Below are 22726 nucleotides of genomic sequence, written 5' to 3'. Positions count from 1 at the left end.
AACAGAAACTCCTCCTGAAGCCAAAACATTATTAAAGTTGTTCGATATTGACCAGTATTTTAACTACAAAGAAATCTACCCTGGCTGTAAGAAAACACATTTTGGAAAGTAAGTTGTTTTCCTTGTCTTTCATTTGAAGATAAACAAAAAAGTTTTCAAATGAAATAACATTTTAATGAACTAGTCATAATGTTGCAGGGTCTTTTTTTGATAAAATTTGATACTATTAGTTTGTAGCTTTGTCAGAGTTTTTTGCATTTGACAGCTAAGCAGGTGCCACCAAACCAGAAAGACCAAGCACCATGTTTTTTTACATCTCACACAACATGGTTTTTTTGTTATGAATGACACATACAAAATACAGACACTAGCCCCATCTACACGGCACTAAAAATCCTACCTGAGGTAGGATTCGGGATAGTTTGAAGCCTGTGTAGACGCAAACGCGTCCTGAAACCGTCCTGAAACTGTCCTGACTTAGGACACCTTTGAGAGGTTTCCTGAAACCCTCCTAACTTCGTCCTATGTACTGTCAGGACGGAATGCGCGACATCTACGCCGCAACCTTCATATGTGCAGACACAAACCTATTCTACCTCAGGTAGGACTTGGGACTGCCTCGGGTAGGACGACCTACGTGTAGATGGGGCTAATATGTTGAAGATCATGACGCTCTCCTTTGGTGGTGCGCCCCCAACGGCGAATGCAATAGCTGTTACCAGGGATATTGTTACCATCGCTTCTATTTCCTCTTTCATCGCTGTATTTTAATAATAAAACTACAGTGGATTAATTATTCCAATTAATGTTGGAAACTTAAGACCAACAACAAATTTTCATGACGTCACATTTTGTTTACATGCATACCCAACTATAACCATTTCTAGACTAATCACTACCAGACTACACAGGAATACCATACAGGGAAAATGAAAACAACCACTACATGTAATATATTGTTACACAGTACACATTTTATTAACCAAAATTGGTGTACAAGTACTGAAATGTTGACAGCATGTAAAAAAGTATCTACCTATGCAGATTTGAATATATTATCTAGTTGAGGTGGTATATACAGTTCATAATAAATATCATAACAATGAAAATATATACAATAATGTATACTTGAGTTGGCACATAATCTCCCTTGCTTGTTTGAAATATCAATATATGTGAGTTTCATTCAGTACACTTCAAATTCTGTTTTCTCTATATACGACATCATGCAGACAACTCATTCTTCCTTGATATTGTTAATTTGTACACTAAAACTAGCAAACTTTAACTTGGTCTAGCTGGCTCACACAACTCGTGCACGGTATGGTTATGCTATGACTGTATAGTCCTGCTTGGTGCTGAGCAAAACGCGTGCACCGTCTGCAAGTAGCGAAACGCGTGCACTGTCTGCAAGCAGGACCAGGTATGGTAACACTAAGTTGAAGATCATGACACTCTCCTTTGGTGGTGCGCCCCGAACGGCGAATGCAATAGATGTTGCAAGGGATATTGTTACAATCGGTTCTATTTCCTCTGTCATCGCTGTATTTTAATAATAAAACTACAGTGGATTATTCCAGTTAAATATGGAAACTTAAGACCAATAACAAATTTTCATGACGTCACATTTTGTTTATATGCATACCCAACTATAACCATTTCTAGACTAATCACTTACAGACTACACAGGAATACCATACAGGGAAAATGAAAACAACTTCTACATGTAATATATTGTTACACAGTACACATTTTATTAACCAAAATTGGTGTACAAGTACTGAAATGTTGACAGTATATAAAAAAAGTATCTACCTATGCAGATTTAAATATATTATCATAATTGAGTGTTAGGTATGGTCTAACAAAATAAATTGTTTGGTTCTGGTTACCCAACCTCAACTAATTTTTCAATACCGACCTGCAAATTTAACGTATTCGAGAAAAAAAATAAAATCGCAAAAATTGTGAAGTCTTGCAAGAAATAGTGGATGCAGAAACTGACATCAACTTAAAAAAAACAATATAAAACTGTTGTTCCAATCTGTAATGGCTGTACATCTGATGGGAAGAAACCAAAAACACAGAGACCATATGGAAAACAACGGAAAAAACACCTATTCTAAAATTGAGCATAAGCGGAACCACACAATTTTTTTGTTAGGCCGAATAAATGTATGTACAAAATACTAACAATAGTGTAATTTTGCACTTCGGATTAATGTCACACAACTCGTGCACGGTATGATTATGCTATGGTTGTATAGTCCTGCTTGGTGCTGAGCGAAACGCCTGCACCGTCTGCAAGTAGCGAAACGCCTGCACCGTCTGCAAGCAGGACCAGATATGATAACACTATGTTGAAGATCATGACACTCTCCTTTGGTGGTGCGCCCCCAACGGCGAATGCAATAGCTGTTACCAGGGATATTGTTACCATCGCTTCTATTTCCTCTTTCATCGCTGTATTTTAATAATAAAACTACAGTGGATTATTCCAATTAATGTTGGAAACTTAAGACCAACAACAAATTTTCATGACGTCACATTTTGTTTATATGCATACCCAACTATAACCATTTCTAGACTAATCACTACCAGACTACACAGGAATACCATACAGGGAAAATGAAAACAACTTCTACATGTAATATATTGTTACACAGTACACATATTATTAACCAAAATTGGTGTACAAGTACTGAAATGTTGACAGCATATAAAAAGTATCTACCTATGCAGATTTGAATATATTATCATAATTGAGTGTTAGGTATGACCTAACAAAAAAAATTGTTTGGTTCTGGTTACCCGACCTCAACTAGTTTTTCAATACCGACCTGAAAATTTAACATATTCAAGAAAAAAAAATGAAATCGTGAAAATTGTGAAGTCTTGCAAGAAAAAGTGGATGCGGAACCAGACATCAACTTAAAAAGACAATATAAAACTGTTCTTCCAATTTGCAATGGCTGTACATCTGATGGGAAGAAACCAATAACACAGACACCACACAATATTTTTGTTAGGCCAAATAACTGTATGTACAAAATACTAATAATACATCTGTTGCAGACCTCACTGTATGTGTGTGAATCCCCATCTGAATAATAATAAGATAACCGAGTGTGGGAGGTGAAAGTGTAATATTGCACTTCAGATTAATGTCATTTCTATGGGTTTATGTGCATACACAGACATGCACCAGTCTCTGGGGAGATTTTTTTGTCTCATATTCTTCAAATGTTTTGAGTATGTTATCCAGTTTTGAAAAATGTCCAACTTTTTTTCAGTTACTAGTAGTCTCCCATGCATTAAGGTATTCACCCAACTGTTTGCAATCACCATTCAGGTCACCATCTAACACAGAAACACATGTGTGTTTAAAAAAATCTTTATTCAAATTAAGAGAGAAAAAAGCCTGGCGACTTGAGCAAGTCTAGTGCATGCAGTGAGATTTACAATAGGTATATATATACCCAGGTTGGTCATGAATTTCACATACTAATGGCCCCTCCTGGGCCCTAAGATGGAAAAAGTGCGACATGTAAATGTCATTCGAAGGAAAGATACAGATATAAAAATTCCAAGCTCTAGTTGATATAATGATGAGATGAAACATTCGTTTCCTTACAATCTCTTTCACTGAACTGTTAATAACACGGCTGAGTCAGCATCAATATATCTCAGATAATGTTAATAACGTTTCCCTAACATGTATCAACTGCATCTTGTTGAAAAACCATGAGGGTTTTTTAGCACAACTGAACTTGTTCAGTAGTGCTATAGGGATCGCCCGGCGTCTGTCTGTCTGTGTGTGTGTGTGTGTGTGTGTGTGTGTGTGTGTGTGGATGTGTGTGTGTGTGTAAACAACTTAAAGTCAAAAACCGTTGAACCGATTGCCACGATATTTGGTGGGTCCATTACTTTGGGTGTCTAGTTGGGAAATTGTTCAAATCAAAATGATCGCATCACAGGTGTGTGATTTGGGTCAAAAAATGTGATTTTTGGTCAAAAAACTTAAACTCAGAAACTACTGGGCAGATTGGTGCGAAATTTGGTGGGAACATTCTTAAGGGGGTGTAAAGTAAGATTTGTTCATGACGGGATGATTCCATCAGTGATATGCAAATTAGGGCTAAAAATGTGTCTTTTTGGTTAAAAATCTATAATTCTAAAACTACTGAGCAGATTGGGCTGAAATTTAATGGGAATGTATCTAGGGATATATGGACGAAGAAATATTAAGCATACCATGATTCCATGAGTGATATGCAAATTAGGTGTAAAAATGTTCATTTTTGGTCAAAAACTTATATCTCAAAAAGTACTTGGTCAATTAGTCTGAAACTTGGCGAGATGTTTCTGAAACTGTTATTCTGCAGATTTTCTTAAAAACATTTTGACAAAATTGGCCCTAGCGACCATGACCACGCCCTTTAGCAACAACCAAATGGCAGTATATTTTGGTCAAATAACATCATCTGGTAAGCAAGTGAGTAAACATTCAAAAAATGTATGCAAATACCCTAGCAACCATGACCACGCCCATAGCAACAGCCAAACGGTGGTGTATTTCACAAAGATAACAACAGGGTTTAATAGATAATTGAATAAACATCCAAAAAATGTATGTAAATTTGCATAGCAACAAGACCACGCCCATAACAACAGCCAAATAATCACGTATATTGCAAAGATAACAACAGGAATAGAAAGACAGATGAATAAACATTCAAAAAATGTATGCAAATACCCTAGTAACCATGACCACGCCCATAGCAACAGCCAAACGGTGGTGTATTTCACAAAGATAACAACAGGGTTTAATAGTCAATTGAATAAACATTCAAAAAATGTATGTAAATTTTCCTAGCAACAAGACCACGCCCATAGCAACAGCCAAATGATCACGTATATTGCAAAGACAATATCAGGAATTCATACACAAGTGAACAAAAACATACACAATGTATGCAAATATATCTAACAACATGACCACGCCCATAGCAACAGCCAAATGATAGCATTTATCGTAAAGATAGCAACATGGTTGGATAGGCAACTGGATAGTTATTCAGCAAATAAACACCTATTGTTAGCATAGACTAGCATATGGATAAACATTTTTAAAAACTACAGTTGTGCTACAACGCCATTGGTGGTATTTTTTTTATCAGCAAATGTTTACCTGCAGTGTATTGATCTAATTGAGTTGTTATCATGTCAAGCTTAAATTGATTTACAGTTTGCATTGTGTACACATTAAAGTGGCCATATGGATGAGGATTTGGTATTTGTTTTGATAACTTGATAAAATAATTTTATCACGGCTTCTACTTGAAACATTTATGTGAAAAAAACATATGCCAAATCCTTGTTTATAACTCAATAAATTGCAAAATCATAACAAAATTTCTAAATTGTTTTTATATTGTACGTACAAAAACAAACTATTTACAATTTCTTTTTTTTAGCTTTTTGCAATGTTTTGAGTTACAAACACAAGACTTTGTCAATGTTGTGTCACATTGATTTTTCGAGTAGGACACCATGATAAAATTGTTTTATTAATTAAAAATCCAAAATAAATACCAAATCCTCGTCCATATGGCCACTTTAACAGTGATATGCTTGAGAAGAATACAGGGAATGTTACTAGTGCACTATGTTCTATACAGTATATGATTATTTTGTAAGTATAGCCAAATGCTGATAGTATAACCACAAGTTGAAATGACAATGCATTCTGAGACATGGTGAATTTTGTTGTTGCGAGTCAAAATACCATTTCTTGTGAGTCACTACATAGTAAGAGATAGGGGAACACTAAATTTTGGTGCGTCATTAGAAATTGTGTGCGTCAGTGGTGCATCAAATTGGCTTAGAGGGCACACTGCTCACAGGTAATATAACGGTAAGTCATACTATCAAATTTGAACTATACTATGTCACATGGATATGATACACTTATACACAGAGGTAATCAGTAAATAGTTGACAGTTCAATGAGAAAGGTTGTAACTATGTGTCCTATTCAAATAAATCATTAGCATATACCACAGCCTGTTTTACGACACTGTCCAAGACGCATCGCCAAGAGGCAATGATTTTGCAGTGTCACAGAAGAAATAAGACTGTAAGATAGATCATATTGTTACGCCCTCTCAAGGGGTTGACCAATGTATGAGGGCGCCCTCTCATGGCATACCTTACAGACTTGGAAGAAATAACAGCTCTGATTTGTGAGAATGAAAGAAATGACTGCCAAGGTACCGGTAACAATAATGTTATTTTATTTTTCATATAGAAACCTCATTAGTCAGTGAAATGGAAGACAAAATCCAAATTTAACACATCGTCATATATCTTGTAATATTGCCTGTTGTGTTTACTTTTTTTAGTAAATCTGTACAAATTCAAATTACTGATGGTTAACGCTTGATAGTTTTTGTACATGACCTTTGACATAATGCAAAGTTGAAAGGTCATAGACGCCATTTGGCTACGATTGTCAATACACTAGGAGTTTGTGCAGGAACTTCGGCTTATATTTCATATATTTTAATACTCAAAAATTTTAGCTGAAGACAATACTTTTACAGTTTGGCTACATTTTTATATAGCAGATGAAAACATTTGATTATAGTACATTGTGTATACTTATAGTGGCATATGGATGACGATTGGATATTCAGTTTTGATTATCAAATTATAAGACAATTTTATCATGGCATCCTACTTGAAAAATCAATGTGAAACAACATAGACCAAGTCCTTGTTTGTAACTCAATATAATGTAAATAGCTATAAAAAATGTGTAAAAAAAGTTTGTACGTACAATAACAAATACTTTTACACACTTATCAGTCTTTTTAATTATTGAGTTACAAACAAGGCTTTGGCATATGTTGTTTCACATTGATTTTTTTCAAGTAGGAAGCCATGATAACGTTGTTTCAAAAATTAAAAATCCAAAATAAATATCCAATCCTCATCCATATGGCCACTTTAAAAGTCACAATATGTAAGTTAATGCATTGATTCACACCTGATAACATAAATCTGTCTTTATTTTACCTTTACTTATTTACAAAAATGCACCATTAAAAGTGTGTGTATTTGAATCTGGAAACACTGACTACAACATTGTTGAGAGGACAATATTTGTAGAGAAAGTAGAAAGACGTGTGTTTCAAAGTGTGCTACGATGAAAATTGAAAAATTCATTTTTGTTCACTAAAGATTATGTGCCTAAGGGATGATTGCACAATGTTGCACAAGCTCAATAAATGAACTTTATTCGTTTAGGACAAAACCCCTTTCTTCCCTCCCCTAACAGAACATTCACAAGTGCGACACTGTCATGTTTATATATGATGTAAACCACAATGACAACTGTAGCGGTCACACTACTACGATCGATGCAATGTAAAACATGATGGCAAACACTTTAAAATACTACTGGAAATGTTCAAACCCAACAATGTATCTCACATTAGAAGTCAATTGTAAAAATATAGATATCAACATGTCGGTAGTAAATACAGAACCTGTTTTCAAAATTTGGTTCGAAGTGCAAAAATGAAGTTCAACAATCGTATTGGTGCCAGAATCCTCTAAACGAAAAAAGTTTGTTTATTGAGCTTGTGTGACATTGTGCGATCGTTCCTAAGTATCAAGGTACAGTAGCATTGAGTTGCATTTCCTACTAATACCAGTGGTATTAGCTATTGTTATGGTGATAACTTGACGATGTGTATCATACCACTGTATTTACATCTTTTTTCACATATACAACTACTGACATCAGATGGTGGACGAACTGAACCTCTTATAAACAAGGAAAGTAAACAAATGAATTGGATTAATAACCTTGGTTGAGAATGTTGGAATAACAGAGACTTGTATTACACACCATGGTTTGAAAAGAACAGTTTAATGGCCTCTTTATGTGTACATGAAATGCCATGAGAACTGTACATTTGTTTGTGAACTCAGCTAATAGGTAAAGTGGCCATAAAACTGTTCTTATCAAATGATGGAATGTAATACAAGTCTCTGTACTTCAAGCATGCTGTGCCAAGTGTTATCATTTGTTTACTTTCCCTGTTTGTAACAGGTTCTGTTTGTCTGTGGTCTGATGTCAGTAGTTGTACATCTGCATTCATATTCAAACCAGGTCACAGTGGTTGCAGTGACAAATATTTCAATCTAGCAATGATGTTGTACAAACACAAACGACGCACTGTACAATATTTTACTCACAACTCTCTCTGATTTATACAAATCTCACCTGTGTACAGGATTTTGTAAAAACATTTTTGCCATTTTCAAAACGTAGATTGACACTGATGAGTTTCTGAATACATATTTTCATTGGTTCTGGTATCAATGATTTATTGTAGAAGTAGCAATTTTAGAAATTTGTCAACAGATTTTCTTGAAAGATATGCAAAATATTTTCTATGAAACTAAGGAAAATATATGCACCTGTTATGACTTTGCCAAAGATATAGATTTATTTGAATAGGTATGACAAAAGAACTTTACATATTAAAACTCATCATACACACTGTCTACCCAAGTTAGTGATACTTTGACATTGAAAAGTGTTTTATTCACAGTACATGTTTCATTTAGTTGTTAGCACATTTTATGCATAATTTAGAACTTTATTTTTGATTCCTAGACGCACTTTTGTTGCATATTGATTAAATGTAATTACGATGCTTAAAATGTTGACAAATATGGGTTATTGATGATGTTATAAAATAAGGAACTTCCAAGCATACCAATCAGAGAGAGTTGTGGGTAAGATAGTGTACAGTGCGACGTGAAATGTTAGTAAATGATAAAAAAAATGCTTTGAAGAGTATAAAGTTGACAAAATCACTGATAATTTACAATAATAGTAAGTTTATAAAAAAAATAACATTCCAAAATGTGACACAAGTCTCGCTATGAAACCAGAGTAATTTTTCCCTCTCACTAAAAAAGAGAATGTTACATTATTTACAGATGCCATGATGGAATAATTCCACTAAAGGTAATATCTAATCAATATTTACTATCAATATTTTTGCTAAAGTGGTCATATGGATGAGGATTGGGTATTTATTTTGGATTTTTAATTTATAAAACAATTTTATCATGGCTTCCTACTTGAAAATCAATGTGAATCAACACTGACAAAGTCTGTATTTGTAACTTAATACAGAGCAAAAAGGTTTATTTTTTAAATGTGTAAAAATATTCATTATTGTACGTACACATTAATTAATGAGTTGCAAACAAGGACTTTGTTAATGTTGTTTCACAGTGATTTTCCAAGTAGGAAGCCATAAAAATCCGAAATAAATACCCCCAATCTTCATCCATATGGTGACTTTTAAGGGTGGTAAGCAGGTAAAATCTATCGGAGGTTCCCCTCATTTTACCAGAGATCGCAAACAAAATTAAGGTAGATTGTATGGAAACTTTACAACTTTTACAATTTCCACATTTCTGTTATTGGGGTTCCCTAACCTTAGCAAAAAACACTGACTATAAAGTATAAACTTAAAGTTAGATATTTTTAAGAAATTTTTGCGATTGAAAGGTGTTCACCAGTTCCTATAGTCTAATTTTTGCACGTTACTAAGCCCAGTACAATGGTCAAGAAATTTCACCTTCATATTTTGTCTTTGGTGAAAATTTCCATGTTTACAACATAGTGGATAGGTAATACGTTTTTGTAATCTTATACGAGTTTAGTAACTCTCTGTGTTTGTTGAGACAGGAAGCTATTTTCTATGCAGACTGCACTGAGAACAAGTCAACCCAAGACTATGGATGATTACTAATACATCCGTGTCAAGACAAAAAATTACATCATACTTGAAAGTTTTAAGTAGAGAGAAAAAAGAAAGAAAAAGCTTTCACCAGAATACATACTCCTTGTCTATGAGATAGAGAAATAAATATCTATTTTAGCCACATACAAAGCAAGGGTTAGTTCAAAATACAAAAACAGTACATCTGCTTTATTCATCATTTTCATGTACTATTTTAAGATGTCCACTTCACTTGTTTGGGTAGATACAACTAACATTTGTTCTCAGTACAGCCTGTTTGTAAATAGCTTCCTGTCCAAACATAAACAAGACTTTGTTCTCAATTATACTCCCACTGTGTACAGACAGTAAAATTGCTGCTAACCATCTACTGCTACTAGAACAGCAACTGAGGCAATAAAGTGTTGCCATTTCATTGTATTATCCTGAGGGCTGTTATGTAGCAATTATTTCCTGAAACTGAAAGCCAACAGAAATAGCTGCTACATTAATTCTTGTTTAGAATTCATAGATAGAAATCTACAAATGTATTTCAAAATTTGTTTTACCATGTAACTAAAATGCAGAGACAATAGATATATGTAAGTATTGATGGGTGCTTACTTTGATTCTTTTTGTTAAACTGTATGTTATTCTTGTAATTTCAGTTGTAATGGATGGTAGAGCATACACATATGAAACACTTGACTTGGCAGGTTGTAATGCCATGTTAAATAGTAACGATGTGAGTGAATATCTCAAGATATCCCCCAATGGTTTAGAGGTAAGTAAGAATAACAATTCTCATCAGACAGAGTGTATTTTCCTAGTGACGCAATGAAAACTTGTCTCATGGTGGCACATGTTGTACCTTTGCAGCAATGAATAGGTCTGTGGTTTTATGATGATGAATATACTGTAATGTCACAATAACTGTAACTTTCTCTTATTCTTCATCACATGAAAAATACACCCAACTTTTTGGAAACAATTCAAGCTGTCTTACTACTTGCTGTATATACATTACCGTACCGGATGTTATCAGCTGTACATTCTGTGTTGATGTGTTCGCTGTACATTGTGTGTTGATTTCTTTGGTACATCTTACATATTACAGGCACGATGCGATGCTTCGTCATTTGAGAGTGTCCGCTGTACATTCTGTGTTGATTCTGGAGTCTGGTATTATGAAGTAACCATTATTACACCCGGTGTTATGCAAATTGGATGGGCAACAAAAGACAGCAAATTTCTTAATCATGTGAGTGTGTAACAGTTGTTTCCATAGTAACATAGGATTATTCTTTTGATCAGTTTTTTTTCTATAGCTCTGCCAGACAAGTTTTTCATACCTAAATACCTAAACTTAAACTTAACCTGAACTAAACTTAACTAAACTAAATGGTAAATTAGTGGACAGTGATATCTCTCTGCACTTAATGTCATAGATATATTCAATAATTCCTTGATAATTTCATATCGTTTACCGCCCTCTACAGGAAGGATATGGTATAGGTGATGATGAGTTTTCTCTCTCCTATGATGGATGTAGACAACTGTTCTGGTACAATGCTAAAAGTAGAGCACATTCACATCCAACGTGGCAGCCAGGTATGACAATGTCTGTCTGTCTGTCTGTCTGTCTGTCTGTCTGTCTGTCTGTCTGTCCGTCTGTCCATCTGTTCATGTCTACATTTGTACGGCTGTTGGCATAGTATGTATGTGTGTGTATGCATATGTGTGTGTGTGTGTGCCTTTATGTCTGTTTGCTTGCACATGTATGTATGTATGTATGTATGTATGTATGTATGTATGTATGTGAGTGTGTGCATGCGTGCGTGCATGTGCATGCATGTGCATGCATGTGTGTACGCGTGTGTGCATGTGCATGTATATGTATATTTGTTTGCAAATGAAGAAAGTTACAACTGTAGATTTATTTTTGTTGTAGGAGATGTGGTTGGATTTCTTCTTGATTTAGAGAAACAAGAAATGATATTTTCATTAAATGGGAACACTTTGCCACCTGAGAATCAAGTCTTTGAATCAGCTGGGTAAGAGAAATTTCATTTGTATTGCAAGTGGTAGGACTGTAAGAACAGAATAGAATTACAACATTTGACACAGTGCACAATCAGAGGCAGTGAATGATCTCCATTGAAATTCTGTCATTATCATGACATTTGAATACATTGCATACATGAATACTAAGTGGCCAGACATTTTACACTAGATTTTGTTTTACATATATTTCATGTGTGTATCTTTCAAGGAATATACACTCATCTCAGATTCCAGCTGATGTTTCCAATTTTGCATGTTTGCATGAAGTTGGAGTCTGTAATGGAAAAAGTCTTTCACAAATCTCTACTTGAAGACAAAGTGATGAACGCAGAGACCCTATTGAATAACTTAAAGTTGAAAATTGCTTAAACCAATCATACACAGCAAGAATAACAAAGTATTTCCAAAAACTATCGATCGAATAGAACCTTTAGCCTGTCTTGTTTAGTACTTGTTTACTTATTCATATATAGCATATGTGTTCAAACCAGAGAGTTGTGTATTTTAGATACTAGATACTAAGCTAACAAGACATTTCTGTTTTGATTGCAGTATTGGCTTCTTTGCAGCAGCTAGTTTTATGTCCTTTCAACAGTGTGAATTTAATTTTGGTATGATGCCTTATAAATTCCCACCATCACAGAAATTTAACAGTTTTAATGATCATGCATTACTAGGTGATGAAGACAGGGTTATTCTACCAAGGTAAGTACTTCCTGGGTCAACTTTGAATCTATTTAACAAAGTAAGTACTTCCTGGGTCAACTTTGAATCTATTTAACAAAGTAAGTACTTCCTGCACCAAATTTGAACCCATTTCGATACATTTTGCTGAGTGTTATGTTGTTATTGCTCAGTAATCGACTCAACTTAATTCCGATGTAATCCAACTCCCGGCAAAGTGGTTTGGGTGAGATGGACTTGAACTTGTCATTTGTATAGTATATGTCACTTGTCTGTTTGTCAGCAAGCTCAGCACACAGTCAGAGAGGAGAAATAGATATTCCAATGTTCCTGATCCTTACCAGTATATACACAAGAATTATAATTCCTGACAAAAGAAATTCTTATTTACTGCACAACACTTTCGAAAATTCCTACAATGTTATGACTGAAAAGCCAAGTAAACAACTCCTAGACTGTAGCTGTGATTTGCTGTGATTTGATGTCTATATGTCACAACATGTTGATACGACAGTGATAAGCTATTGAATGTCTGTTTGTTTTGGTAGGACAGCTCTCTGAAAGCTAGTTCCATAAACCTGCAGTGTACAGTTTTAGGACTTCCACTGTTTACACTATCTTGATCACAGGATGATTAGAATTGCACAACAGAGGAACCACTATCAGCCACTTGTGTAATCTACCACATCAAACAACAATACTTTTAGTTTATATCTATCTTAGTAAACTGAAGCCTCGGCTACCAGAGTCGTATTTCAGAGTTGGGAGTTTTGTATGTTCTTTCAATTTGACCATTTGTTTATTTGGTACAATGTATAAGTACTGATTTTATGTTATATTTGTTTGCTCTATCATTACCACCTTACAGGCACAAGAAGCTAGCCTTGTTACGGCATATCAGTGTGAGTGAAGGTGCCTGCAATCTCTGTTTTGACAAAATGGCAAATACAATGTTAAAACCATGTGAGCACAAGTAAGTAGTATCAGTTTTATCGTATTTCCAAATTTTGCTACTTCAATTACTCTCAAAGATTTTACTTGTGTCCTACGTAGAAAAAAACATTGTCAATATTCTTTTGTAATAACAAGCATTGTGAGTCAACTTTGAAAATTACAAAAGTTGTCTACCCATACACTTTATTTATATCTGTATTATATGAAATACCAAGTGAATTGAACACTGGTGGGGAAGGAGACTTAATGTGAAATGGGCCATAGAAATAAACTTTTACTGTTAATCTGTTCAAGAAATGTCCAACCCATAGTTAAAATTAAGAGTTGGGGTCACCTTACAAGTACATGTAGATACAATAGAGGTCAAAATGATGTAAAAAATTGCCATTTTAAAACCCAATATGGCCACCAAATCCAATATGGCCACCAAATACTGCATTAACTATATGGGAAATTATTATTGTCAATCCCATTGAAAACAAGACAAGAGACAGACCTCAAAATTTCTTTTATTATTTCAAAAATACCACAAGCAAGTTTTCTGATGACAAATATTGGGGAAATGTTAAAAATCTTTATGTGAAATTCATCTCTGAGGCATATTGTACCTTAAGTTGCTTTAAATGAAATTCAAATGACCAGTATGAAAGGAATAGACACAACTGTGATTTTCAAGATAAACTCAATTGATTCGACCCCTGTTTTATAAACAATTACACTCTTTGGAAAGTCCAATTCAAACAATCAACGCCAAGTGATCTGATAACAGGAGGTTGTAAAATATAACACCGATATGTAGACTGAGTGAAGTTGACCTTACTAGAAACACTATTTTTAATAGACAATCTTACAATACAATGGATTGAACCTTAGACTGAGATTGAATACAAGACATCTATTTTACGACCTCCTGTTATCAGATACCACACTTAGTTGAATTGTACTTTCCAAAAGAGTGTAATTGTTTATATACAGGAGTTTATCTTGAAAATCACAGTTGTGTCTATTCCATTCATGCTGGTCATTTGAATATCATATATAGCCTTAATAATATATAGTTTTTATTGCATTTCCAGGCCTCCGGCCCATTTGCAAGGAGGTTACAAAAATTCAAAGTCAGATCATGACTTTCAGTTACAGAGTGCGTGAAATCAAGGGATCTACATTACAGTGAAATCAAAGCACAGTTACATACAAACATACAGAGGTACGGTAAAGTTATAAAAAATCAGAATCAACACTTAACTTGAAGACAAAATTTCTTTACGTCTCTGAAAAGCCTTATAGATATAACTTGATAGTTTTCTAAGGACAGCATCATCTTTTGAATTTACAATAAATTTACATAGGTTAGGAAACAGTATGAAATTCTCTGGAATAAATTTCAATCTCAAATCATTATAAAGGAAGCATTCAAACAAAAAATGGTACTCGTCTTCAATCATATTTCTTTTACAAATTTGACAAAATCTAGCCATACTTTCTATACCCTCATGTCTACCTATTTCAATAGCTAAAGGCAAACATGCACACCGAAAACATGCCATAATCTGTCGTACTTTAAAATCACAGTTCAAAAACAAATATTTCTCGGGTTCAAGTAAACTCTTAAAATTTACATATGTACGCAATTTAGGTTTAGACTGTATATGAGTCCACCATAATTGTTTCGAAATGTCTTGTGCTCTTGCTACAAATTCGCTAATAAAGGTATCCTTATTTCCTACTTCTTGACAAAGCCATACGTGTCCAAACCCATAAGAATATAAAATATTTTTAACAGAGGATACCCAGTTGTGTCTACCCATTAGATCTAAATTATATAACATAAGATACGCTTGACGAGGCAATCGATGGGGAGGTAGCTCGATTAATTTAAGCCAAAAATTAACACAACGTTTAAGTGACCATACGAAAACTGGTACGCGTCCACACTCTCCTACAACTGCCTCGTTAGTCGCACTCGGTGGTAAGCCCAGAAAGACCCTACACCATCTACGCTGAAGACGTTCAATAATATCATAACACTGATAGCCCCATATTTCAGAGCCGTACAGGATAATGGGTTTGATCATTGTATCAAACAGCATGAAATGTATGTCAAAAGGGAAACCGCCAATTCTTTTACTTGCAATTAACAAAATATTCAGAGCTTTGTTTGCTTGCTCAGCTAAAGTAGCAACGGCCTTGCCCCAAGTATTTCTGGAGGAGAGAAGTAGACCTAAATATTTGTAATAGCTTACAACATCAATAATTTGCCCATTCAAAACCCATTTTTCCGATTTGGCTCTATGTCTCCCTTTCTGAAAATCATAATTTTCGTTTTGTCCATATTTACCTTCATTTCCCATTTTTCACAAAATTGACCTAAAATATTGATAAGTCTTTGCAAGTATACAACTGTATCCGCAAAAATAACAACATCATCTGCATATAACAATGAGAAAAGGTCATGCAAATCCTGTGTTCATTGAATGCCAATAGAATCAGAATTAATTAACATATTATTTAGTTCCTCTATAAAAAATGTAAATAAAATTGGGCTGAGCATACAGCCCTGTCTAACACCAACTGGACAATCAAAAGATCTCGACGCAATTTCACCTGCCTTAATACAAGACTTTACACTTGAGTACATTGAACGTAAAATGGAAAACATATTGCCATCAACACCAAGAACAGAAAGCTTATACAGTAATAAAGAATGGTTTTCCTTATCAAAGGCTTTAGAAAAGTCAACAAATAAACAATAGAATTTGCCTTTTCTGACACTTAAATATTTTTGAGTTACGGCATGCAAACCAAAAATGTTGTCTACAGTGCTATGATTCTTACGAAAACCAGCCTGACAATCGGAAATAATATTGTTACTGTCAGCCCAATTTGATAGCATAGAGTTTAAGATAGACGTGAAAATCTTCCCAAGAACATTCAATAGTGATATGCCCCTATAGTTGTTTACGTCATTCTTGTCTCCTTTCTTAAACAATGGAATGATGACCCCTCGTGACCATGTATCTGGGAAATTTCCCGATTCAAAAATTGAATTGAATAAGACAGAAAGAAAAGGCATAATAATATCTACAGAGTATTTGTAAAATTCACCAGGTAATCCATCAGGACCAGGAGCCTTTCCAGATTTCAAACTTTTCAAACTTGCCAATATTTCATTTTCTGTGATCGGAGCATTTAGATCATTGTCATCTTCAACTGGAGTAAATAACGAATCCAAATTCTTTAAGGTATCATCAACTGACTGTAGAAAATCTTTATCACCACGCTCTGAATCCCCACATTGCTGATAAAGATTACAAAAATACTCGTACCACTCATATAAGCTTATATCATTTGAAGCATAACTTTTACGTTTGATAAAAGAGTTCAGAATTTCCCAAATATTTGAAGAACCAACTTTCGTAGCTTGCCTGAGTTTCTCCCTCACAACATTCTGATAAATTTGTTTCTTTTCTCTGCACGTAAACTTCCATTTTCATCCTTCCCAATTCTGCCGTTCAAAACATGAATATTAAATTTCTTACATAAATCAATCAAAGCCTTACCAGCAGGTGTTATAGCCTTGTCTTTAGACATGCGAGCTTTACAAAAATCGTCAGACACATACTGTACATTATCTAATGCAGGAATGTGATCAGTTGCATCGTCGATTATATAATCGTTCAATTGACCAATCCTTGCGTTAAAATCTCCTGCTAAGATTATACATTTGTCTAAATTTACACCCAGCACATCTGTTAGATGGTCACTCAACTTTTCAATCTCATCTGTAGAGTTTTGCGGCCGAAAATAGCAGCAACCCAATATGATGTCCTTGTCAATATTCAATAAACTTTTGTCGAAAGTGAGAAAGACGCAATTTTCTAACGACTTGTCATCAACCTTCAAAATCTTATCTACCAGAACCTGTCTAACATAAATAGTAACACCGCCACTAAGACGTCCCCTATCTGACTTTCTAATTGCTGGAAAAGAAAAGGCTCGATAGCCATGTAAAAAACTAATTTCGTTTTCCTTACAAAATGTTTCCAAGACACAAACTATATCATACTCTTTACAAAAATTTACGACATCTTCGTTATTTTCATGTCTTTTCAAACCACGAACATTCCAGGTTAGCAATGACACTGAATTCGCGCACCGCTTGTTCGGACCTTGGCCACACCCCTACGAAGAAACCAAACTCCCATCAACTCCTCGGTGCTTAAATAATCGTTCCACTATCTCATCGGAAAATTCGTTTACTCGAAATTCTCGTTTACAGTCCGACTCTACAACAACAAGTTTATCATACTGTAGATAGGCTTTAACGCTTGGGTTGCCTTCTATCAGGGTTTGTCTATATCTTAGTAGCCTTGCACGTATATTGCGTACTCTCCTTGAAAAATCTTCCCCAATAGAGATACCGGTACCTTTTAATTTAAAGGCCTTGTGTAGAACTTGTTCTTTAATCTTGAAACTTCTGAAACCTGCAACAATAGGTTTAGAGCCTCTAACATGTGGTGCGTTGGTAATTCTGTGTACACGTTCAAATTCCACATCTCCGTCCACTTTCAGCTGGTCATGAATAATGTTTTTCACTTTTTCTTCCGAGTCCACCCACTTTTCATTTTCTCTGTCTTGTGGTACACCAAAAAACACCAGATTGTTACGTCTGCTTCTATTTCCTAATTCATCCTTATCTCTTTTGATGACATCAATAGACTTTTTCATATCGCGTAAAATCGAGGTCAACCAATTTTCAGACATTTCTCCCGAAACAGCCATATTGCCGTCTACTTTTTTTGCGTGGTAATTTTCAGCTGTAAAATTCTGTAGTTCAGATTAAAAAGCTTCAAGGCCAGCTAGTTTCTGAGTGTTTTCCGAAGTTTGTTCTCTTAATTCGGACAGGTCGTCTTCCACATTGTCTATTCTCGTTTGAAGCAACGTAAAGTTGGTTTTGAGATCTTTAGTTTCTTCTAAAATGGTGTCCAATTGTACGTGAAGAGTGGCAATATCCTCTTTTGTAGCTGCCTCTGAGCTTCTCAGTTTGGGAGGACCAGGGTTTTGTTCGACATTGCCGATGATGATAAGTAAACCAGCTAGACATACCTTGATGGCCAAAGACATCTGACAGTTAATGAGCGGGATACAAAGGGAAGCCATCTTGGGTAGCCTTAATAATAAATTTATTGTAAGCTTACACTGCCAATATTGTAAGTCCTTCAATCCTTGAAACATTTCAAAACTAATTAGCTGATTTACCTCTCTACTAGTTATTGATGGTACTATGTACAATGGTTTCTTTTTATACCCCAATGTAATGAGAAACTCCTCTGATTTAGATGGGGGCGGGGGGATTCCATCTCTGTCAGCAAAACTTGTGAAAACACCAACGTAATAAAATACTCAAAAGAGGAAAACAAAAAAAAACATATAAATGAAATTGTACATGTTCACACTCAGTTAATTTATACAAGCTTTTGTTTCTCCTCAGCATAAAGGTTTAATTCTTATTACTGAAATACCACCTAGGCAAGTCATTAAAAGTAACAATATTTGATTTCTAAGTTGACATTTTGACGTCCATTCTACACATGCATTACTATAGCTGTACTATAGCTGTACATGTCAACTTTGTTTTACTCCCTAGGAGCATGATATAAAATGATGTTACACAGGTACCAAGATTTGACTCAATATTATGATCTTTCTACAGGGGGCTGTGCATGGAATGTGCAATGCAAGTTGAGACATGTCCACTGTGCCGAACTTTCATAACAGTACGAGTACACAGTGGAACTTTCATAACAGTACGAGTACAGGAAGATGAGAAAGCGTCATAGCAGACAACATGTTTTTGTATGTACATGTACAAACTGTAATTTACATGGACACAGTATATCATAACAAGGGATATTGTTTTTTTTTGTTCTTTTGAATGCATTTACCATCAAGATAATATTTGTTGTACAATATTGAACCATAGTTTTAATACAATATGTACATGATTACTCTTCAGTATTCACTTGTATCAGAGGTCATAAAATCATGGGTTTTTTTAACACAGTGTTTGCCCCCCCCCCCCTTCCCGGGGGGTTATTTAGTTGAAATGCGCTATACTCTGGTGCCCATGTAGTATTTAGTCTAGAGGCTATCTGTGGCTTCAAATCTCTTTTCATGTCTAGCTCAATGAGGAGCTGAGGTGAAATTTCGTATTCAACTGAAGCCATCCACATATTCATTAACATCAAGTCTTTGTTAATGAATCACAGAATTCTGTCCAATGATAAGTTAGCGTTTATTGGGGGCAGATATGTAATGTCCAAATAGGGTACATCTGTCAGGTCAGAATGCTACTTATACATTGTTTACATCATTGTAACAGTTTGAGGTTTACTCATTTACATGAACAACTTTTGATTCATAGTTTCTCATTGAGCTAGATGGTGTGAAGAGATCTTAAGATTCAAAGTCATGGATAGAATCTAGACTACATAGCATACAGCTTTGAGACAAGGGTTTTAAGAGGGATAATGTGGGGTAATATTTTTGTCATCGAAGGTATGTAAAATAACTTAATTGTTAATCAGCAACAGGAGATAATAATGTTTGAGTGCCATCAACTTATGTTATGAAACGTGGGAAGGGATTGCTTCCGAAAAGTATGCTATAATACTAATCAGAAAAGGGGTGAGCTAATCCAGTGGTTGATGGTCCTGGACTACAGACCACTTCTTTTTAATAATGACAACCTTGACAACAATCAGAACCACTAGATTGGCTGTAGGATCACTGAATTTTTGTAGTTACCTGTCTGGGGAACACCAGATTACAAATGGATTTGTTACCCCTGAATCAGTTTGTGCAACCCCTTCCCGGGTGACAATATGCTTCCAAATAGCACCCTCTAGTGGCCAAACTATACAATCTTTTGTTTTTCAATAATCAAAGCATAGTCAACACAGAGACTTATTCCAAGATAACTGGTTATGACTATGCCTAACCAAATGCCACAGCTTAGCTGGTTATTTTTACAAATTTAGAATTATGTGGTCAAGCAAAGAAACAGAATTTAATGTTGATATTACTGGCATTGCAGATGGCTAGAACTTATCAGACTTGTATATGTAGGGCATTTTGTGTAAGTGAAATTTTGTGTACACTGATGAAAAAAAAAAACGTCATTCAGAAAACTTTCGTGCAATGTTCTTATTTTCATGCAGGAAAATCTTTTCAGTGTTTCAGTGATTGTTAATACCCATAGATGAATAATTCTATGTTTATGTTTATACCATTTACATACAAATGTTTTGGTTTTTTTAGACCAGAAAGTTTGTTAGTCAGAGTTTAGAGAGAGTTTTGTCACTAATTCTCTAGTAAACAAGCATGTATAGGAAATTTAAATATGACATGAACTTTAGACTGTAAGATACGTCGTGATGTTTCACCCTCACTGGCCTCCTCTAACAGTAGGTGGAAGGGGTTGGTCGATGTGTGAGGGCGCCCTGTCACGGCGTACCTTACAAACTACATGAACTTCAGAAGATGTCAAAAGACCCCTTTCCCCCACTTCACTCTGTTTCTCTATCAAACAGTTAAGATATATAGAATATTCAGAATTTGACACTAGGTCCTCCCCCTCTTCCCAACCGGGACTTTATGTTTTCATGCAGGTGTAGACAGCCATGTTCTAATGTGATATTTGCTAAGACTTGCCAAAAAGTCAATTGTAAATTGCCATATTGAATATATACATTCACTGTAGTACATTCACTTTGAGTATTACATTAGTAGTAATCCAGTACAAAAACAGTTTGGTTCTTTGACTAGTTTTGCACTTGAGTGGTCTTTTTCATGAAGAAATTCAAGTATTAGGGCAAACACTTTGTATTTTCGAACTTCATGTAGTAAAATTGTACTATTTCATTCCCCGAGAAGTCTCATTGTCAGTCAAATTGGATGTATTCTACTAGCTAGTGGTTCACAGATACTTCTATGGTGTTTGCATACTTGCTGTCTTGTACAAATGCTACTTTTATGAGTTTGTGCATATTAAATTAAAATTTTATTTTGTCTCTCTCAGACTTAGCCATATAGGTGAAATTAGTGTTGTCATGGTAACAGACCGATTCAGAGAAAAGTAAGCTAGCCAACAGATTCATCAGTTATCAAGAGATCAGTTATTGCTTAGGTAAAACACACCCCCCCCCCCCTTTTTCTACATCTACCAAGGTTTTCAACCTCCTTGCTGAGTCACAACTGTTGGAAAACCAGTTTTGTGCATGAACTCCATCACCAGCAACAAAGTCAACCATTCCACCTCCTCGTTATAATAATAATCGTATAGGGATAATGTCATTTATTGGTCCAAATGAATTTAGGAATTTGTTGATATGGTAACCACTGAACAGGGTGCAGGTGTCTTATATCGTTAAACCAGGAAACTGGAATACCTTGGGAAAAGCTTTGTTATTTTGCAGGGTCAAACTATGTTGCAACTCTTAACATGCACCCTCTGCATAACCAGTGTCTCTTTAGTCTGTGAGTAATGCAGTGATAGAGCGCCCTCACACATTGACCAACCACCTTGGCCTGTGAGGGCAGTGACATGATGTATCTTACAGTCTAGTATATACTCCATCAAATTTCAAATTTTGAAATTATTCTTCCTTCAAATTATCATATTTATTCAGAAGAGTATAAAATTTACAAAAGTATAATAATAATAATAATTATATAATAATATGGTTGTGATCATAATGTCATATTCCTGGAATCCTATATTTCTGCTGTTGAGTTATTACGTTTTCAAATTTTACAAATTCAAAGACATGGAAATCTCCAGAGAAAAACCATTTGGATGATGATAATAATTTGAAAAAAAATTATGATGATTAAGATAAAGTTACCAGCAACTGTCGAAAAGTGAGCAAGAAAACTAGTTGTTACGATGTAAAACAACATAATTGGTCACCTTGAGTCAGGGTAATTTGTAAATGACATTACTGTGGAGCTTTGGGTTACGTGAAAATGGAATGCATTTCATTGCATTATGGGTACCCAGAGAAGCCATGAGCTAGCTACATGCGCTAAATCTGTGATTCTCAATAAATAAATTGTTTCATCTCAAGTTTTACAGGGGAGGTCAACAAAATAATGAAAGCTGTGGCCAAATTTCTTTCCATTAGTCTGTGTATGACTTACATATAACA

General features: G+C 35.0%; 1 protein-coding gene across 1 annotated transcript; it reads left to right on the top strand.

Moving 5' to 3' along the window:
- Nucleotides 1-61: 61 nt before the first annotated feature.
- Nucleotides 62-21660, top strand: LOC144437516 (RING finger and SPRY domain-containing protein 1-like). Its single transcript, XM_078126457.1, has 8 exons — nt 62-108; nt 10484-10599; nt 10933-11076; nt 11315-11426; nt 11767-11869; nt 12432-12584; nt 13432-13536; nt 19231-21660. The coding sequence occupies exons 2-8, from the start codon at nt 10489-10491 to the stop codon at nt 19355-19357; spliced, it is 855 nt and encodes a 284-aa protein (XP_077982583.1). The 5' UTR covers nt 62-108; nt 10484-10488; the 3' UTR covers nt 19358-21660.
- The last annotated feature ends 1066 nt before the right edge of the window (nt 21661-22726 follow it).

The sequence above is a fragment of the Glandiceps talaboti genome, chromosome 7 (genome assembly GCF_964340395.1).
Source record: "Glandiceps talaboti chromosome 7, keGlaTala1.1, whole genome shotgun sequence".
In the NCBI taxonomy this organism is placed as follows: domain Eukaryota; kingdom Metazoa; phylum Hemichordata; class Enteropneusta; family Spengelidae; genus Glandiceps; species Glandiceps talaboti.
This window is presented reverse-complemented; position numbering and strand designations above follow the sequence as displayed.

What these genes read in the sequence shown, in the direction of transcription:
- LOC144437516 (XM_078126457.1), top strand. Translation starts at nt 10,489, where the DNA reads ATGGATGGTAGAGCATACACATATGAAACACTTGACTTGGCAGGTTGT. An exon ending in CAAGTCTTTGAATCAGCTGG is followed by an intron (nt 11,870 to 12,431) that starts GTAAGAGAAATT and finishes TTTTGATTGCAG; the next exon opens with TATTGGCTTCTTTGCAGCAG. An exon ending in GACAGGGTTATTCTACCAAG is followed by an intron (nt 12,585 to 13,431) that starts GTAAGTACTTCC and finishes ACCACCTTACAG; the next exon opens with GCACAAGAAGCTAGCCTTGT.